Source organism: Bubalus bubalis, chromosome 15 (assembly GCF_019923935.1).
Source record: "Bubalus bubalis isolate 160015118507 breed Murrah chromosome 15, NDDB_SH_1, whole genome shotgun sequence".
NCBI lineage: Eukaryota > Metazoa > Chordata > Mammalia > Artiodactyla > Bovidae > Bubalus > Bubalus bubalis.
Window position 1 is genome coordinate 26544405 of NC_059171.1, and position 4671 is coordinate 26549075.

The following is a 4671-nucleotide window of genomic DNA, read 5'->3' on the forward strand; positions in this document are numbered from 1 at the left end:
CTGCTGCCATCCTGGGGCAACGACTTGTTGCTTGACCTGGAACAAGTGATACCAGTTTCTAGGCACAGTTCCCACGAGTCTAGCTGCACGTGTATTGGAGGTTTTCTCCAAACAACCACGACCTGGGAGTGTGCCTGAGCCGGTTATGACTCAACCTGCCTAGATGTGTAGGTATCTGGAAATAGGATAAAAACCTCTTATGCTTACCTCTCTGGGGTGAGCACCAGGAAAGACTTCAGCATGTGTAACATATATGATGGCTAAATCACAAACAGAAAATGAGGTTTATATTAGCAATTAATTTTACTTATCTAGAAAACGGGCATGTGACGCTGGCTAATATCTGGAACTACCATTCTGGGTTAAATTCAGATTGGCTGATTTATATAATTTTATTAGAAAGTTTATTCTAATGACTTAATTACCACTTTTGAGTACAGGAATACTTTTGAAAATAACATATGTATTTTTGCATGTTTTAATAATCAGTATCTTCAAGCTTCAAAATATTCAAAGTCAAAACCGCATATTTTAATGTTTAGCCAAATTACAGAAAGAATAAGTTGAGTAAGAAAATGGATAAGCACCTTTGAGAATTAACTGTAAGCCTTATATGATTAGTGCTTACATTCTTTTTCACAAAACAGGTTACGAATTGGTTCTATACCTTCTAGTGTCTAAAGAAAAACATCCCGTATCATGTAAAAGAAATCATTTGAACACTGAATTGTTAGAAATATTTTGCTATAGAAGTATTAATAGAAGCAGGTGGCCATTACAGATTAGTCTCAGCTCTTTAGAAGGACCAGTGGAGCTGGCTGTGGGTTCTTAATGCGTCTTACATGGCTTTTCTTCTAAATAAAAAATACAAGAGCAAAAACTCTCACTGGCTGTTGGTTTGGGAAACAAACTTTTCTTGCCAGGCAAATAAACTGCACTAGTAATTTTAAGAAATGTGTTTTGCTTTGTTTTGTTCATATAAAATACCAAGGCAGACTCTCAAGAAGTTCACAACCAGAATTAACTCTGTACAGCGAGAGCATCTTCCTCCACCAGCGACAGTTCCAGGGTGTTTTCGTTAGTGCTTGTTTTCATCCTGAAGTTGAAGGAACCGTAGAGTTTCGCAGACTCTTTAGAGGAGGCAAACCTGTCACGACGGTATAGCTCCCCCTTCCACATGGACATCATCAGCAAGCAGGACAGAACGACCCCCCCAAGCGTGAGCAGGCAGAGTCCGGCAATCACACAGCGGTCCAGGTGAGCCCCCAGCCTCGCGCTCTCCTTCTCCAGGCGTTCCATCTCCCGGGCCGCCACAGTGTTGGGATCCACAGTCACATCCCGTGGGACAATGTACGAGATGATCACCAGCAAGATACCAGTGACCAAGAACAAGATGGCGCTTATGAAACCATAGTCTACTGACTTCCCTGAAGAGGTGGCTTCCGAGCTGGCATCATCTTCATCTTCGGAAATCAGGGATATGGCAGACTCGTGGGACCACTCATTTGGATTTCCCCAGCCGAGGTCTCCCAGGTGATCACTCCCTTTTGCTGAAGGGGAGCGCCTGTTCCTTTGCTCCAGGTTGACATTCTCGTCCACGTAGGTAAAAGAGGTTTCTAATTCCTGGCTGCAGCAGTTGCAGACTTTCTGTTCTGCTGTTATCTGGTTGTTCCCTGAGTTGAGAGGTCCTGGTGGCAGCGAGTCTGTGTGACTAGCCCTGTCTTGCAGGGAGGGGGAAGGGGATGCTGGGGAAGGGCTAAGTTTAGATGCTCCCATCTCCAACGCTCTTGGCTTCGAGGTACAACGTCTCTGGCAGCAGAGAGCAGCTCTGGTGGCTGCTGCATCTGCCTGGTCCCCGGGAGGCCCTCTTGAACTCCAGTCAGCAGCATCACACGGGGCTGCCTGGCTGCTTTTCTTAACAAGGTAGTGGAGCTCCATTCGAGCTAGTCAGACATCCCCCAGCAGCTTCCAGAGAGTCTGCCAATAGCAACACAGTTAGATAAGAACCCACCAGGAGCTAAGACCGGACCACCAGGAGTACTGCTCCTGAGACCCTCTTCTCCTTTGTAGCTACAGGTTTTGACACTTCAGCCCCAATTCCCCCTAAAATAGGTAAGAGAAAGGAGAAGCTACCTAGTGGCGGGAAAGTGTGAAAAGGGCAAAACTTAAGTCAGGGTAAAAAGGAACATGGAGGAAGTGGCAGTGTCTGGGAAGAAAGCATTGCCGTCACCAAGCCAAATTTATCCAAGGATCACACATTTCGGTCACAGGATCCCTCAAACAAGAAGGCAGGTTTCCTGCACAGAGATACAAATGAGAAAAGCAGGACCTTTTTCAGCAGAGCTGCTGATTTTCTGAAGAACTTGGGGAAGCACAGACTTCTCAATAATTCAGTTAAATTGTAAGTGTTTACACTCTCTGTAGTTCAGAACAGATGCTAATACAGATTAGCATCGTTAGAGCATCACCATGGGTGAACCAATCAATGTATCACCAGCAGTTGGGCTCTACTGGAGCTCGGTATTTTGACTGGGTGGCTCTAAAGTGGGTGAAAGATGGCTGGCTTGATTAAGCTACCCTCCTAACGGTATACTTTGTACACCCAGAGACCCTAATCACACAGCCTTGTTCATTGTGATTCCATTCTCAGCTTACTGCTACACAATGGCAGCATGTTCTAGACCCAAAAATACGCAGACACACACCTCATAGGGTGATCTCTGAAAAATACAATGAGCTAGCCCACTCCTACACACACACACACACACACACACACACACACGGTTGCCTGCTTCAGGTAAAGGTCCGCTACCCATGCACTCCAGGTCTGCACGCTTTGCTAACAAATGTGTACAGGACATCAACCGTCTAGGAAGTTTTCACAAACCCCAGTCTAGAAATAAACTGACAATAAAATTCAAATCATAAACCCACAGAGTCACAGTTCTGTTGAGGCCAATAGGGGAGAAACTATTTCCAGGGTTACCTCTGGAACTTTGCCCTACCTCACCACAGCAAGGCACCTTCATGGGCGAAAATTTTGCGTTGAGTAGAAAACCATTTGCCTGTCCTTTTCTGCCTCTGCCATCTTTCTGAGGAATAAAAATTTACTTTCTACTATCAGAAAGTACAGAGGTTTCAAGTAAAGTCCCCTTTTATTTTGCTTCCTAGTCCAGGATAATAACAGATTTAACTCATGTCTTAGAGGTTTATTATGCTTCAAAATCCACAGCTCCAACGGCTGGTAACCTACACAGAAAGGCAGGTAAGGTGAAGCGGAAATCCACCTGGCAACTCATTTAAAATATGAGAGGGGAAATCCACATGTTTTATGCTCTACATTAGAGTTTGTTTAAAACACACACACACTTCTCCTATTATCGGAGTTTCTTTGCAGCTAAAACAGAAAAACAAAAAATCAGATGCAGGAAAACCACAACTGAACCAAAGCTTTCCTTTAGTAAGTGCATAGACCCCCCCCCACCCCCTTCACTGAGGGATCCCTCAGTGAAGGAAGCAATGGTAACGGGTTTGATCGATTACTGAAATGAGAAATCTCGCAGTTCCCTCAAACATTAGGTGCGCTGATTAACCTCTGGCACAATTAGCCCATCAAATTGGATTACTTTAGATAAAAATCGGCAGAGCCCCTTATGGGACTTCCAATTTATAACAAAGAGAGGGAGAGAGAAATCTCCACTTAATTCCCTTCTTCTGCCTCTATCTCTTAAAAGAGAGACTCCGCTTGTTCCATCGGAACAAGCTGCACAGTCGATTTCCTTTGCAGCTCGGTAATCCGGGGCTTCCATTCTCAGGGGAGAATGGATAATCCCAGGGGACCAGCCAAAGGCTCTTTCCTTCAGCCTCCTCCCTCTCTCCTCTCTGGTTTAAGAGCGCAGTTAATAAAACTGCACCCGCAGAACGCGGAGACAGCACTTTCCCTCGTCCGTCCGCCAGCAATTAAGAGCATTAATATCTGCATGGGAACTAACTGACACGGGCGAGGCTGGTCTAGCGGAGGCGACCTCGGGATCCGTCCTGCGCGCGCTGTGCTGTAAGGGCGCGCCGCAAGCACCGGGCAGCGATCGATGTTCCCCACGGACTCAATCAACCCATTCCGGGTGAGCTCCGCGTCCGCCGTGGTGCCCTGAGTTGGGATGCGTTCGCCAAATACCCAAAGGCTAGGCAGGCACCTTAGGCAGGGACGAGGGACGCGCTCCCCAGCTCCGCCAGGCTCTCGGGGTCTCTCGCGCGCTCCAGCGCCTCCTCCCCGTTCCACTCGCCGCCACTCACCTCCTGCCTTGGCCACCCAGCGAGCCTCGAGCACCGCGCGCTAGTCCCTGAGCCGCTCCTCGGGAAAGTACCCTGCTCACCAGCCGCAGCACTTGTAGCCTCTGCGCGCCGCCCGCTTCGTGGGGTGGGCAGCGCCTGCGGAGCCCGCGGGGCGGGGCTGGGCGGGGCTCTCCCTCTTGCTGAGCATCCCGGGAGATGTAGTCTGGGTCGGCCGCCCGGCCTCCCTCCTCTCTCTCTCCTCTCTCTCGATCTCTCTCTCTCTCTCTCTCTCTCTTTCTCTCTCTCTCTCTCTCTCTCTCTCTCTCTCTCTCTCGCTGAAATCACTGGCTCCTAAACGCAAACCAATGGCTCCTAAACTCAGAGTAAGGTCCTCTATTC

At 48.0% G+C, this 4671-nt stretch overlaps 1 protein-coding gene across 1 annotated transcript; it reads right to left on the bottom strand.

Annotated features, from left to right (window-relative positions):
• Positions 1–286: 286 nt before the first annotated feature.
• On the bottom strand, positions 287–4457 carry TMEM74 (transmembrane protein 74). The gene is made up of 2 exons (XM_006075683.4): positions 4294–4457; positions 287–1977 (listed from the first exon to the last, which is right to left on the bottom strand). The coding sequence occupies exon 2, from the start codon at positions 1936–1938 to the stop codon at positions 1021–1023; it is 918 nt and encodes a 305-aa protein (XP_006075745.1). The 5' UTR covers positions 1939–1977; positions 4294–4457; the 3' UTR covers positions 287–1020.
• Between the last annotated feature and the right edge of the window lie 214 nt (positions 4458–4671).

What these genes read in the sequence shown, in the direction of transcription:
- TMEM74 (XM_006075683.4), bottom strand. Translation starts at nt 1,938, where the DNA reads ATGGAGCTCCACTACCTTGTTAAGAAAAGCAGCCAGGCAGCCCCGTGT.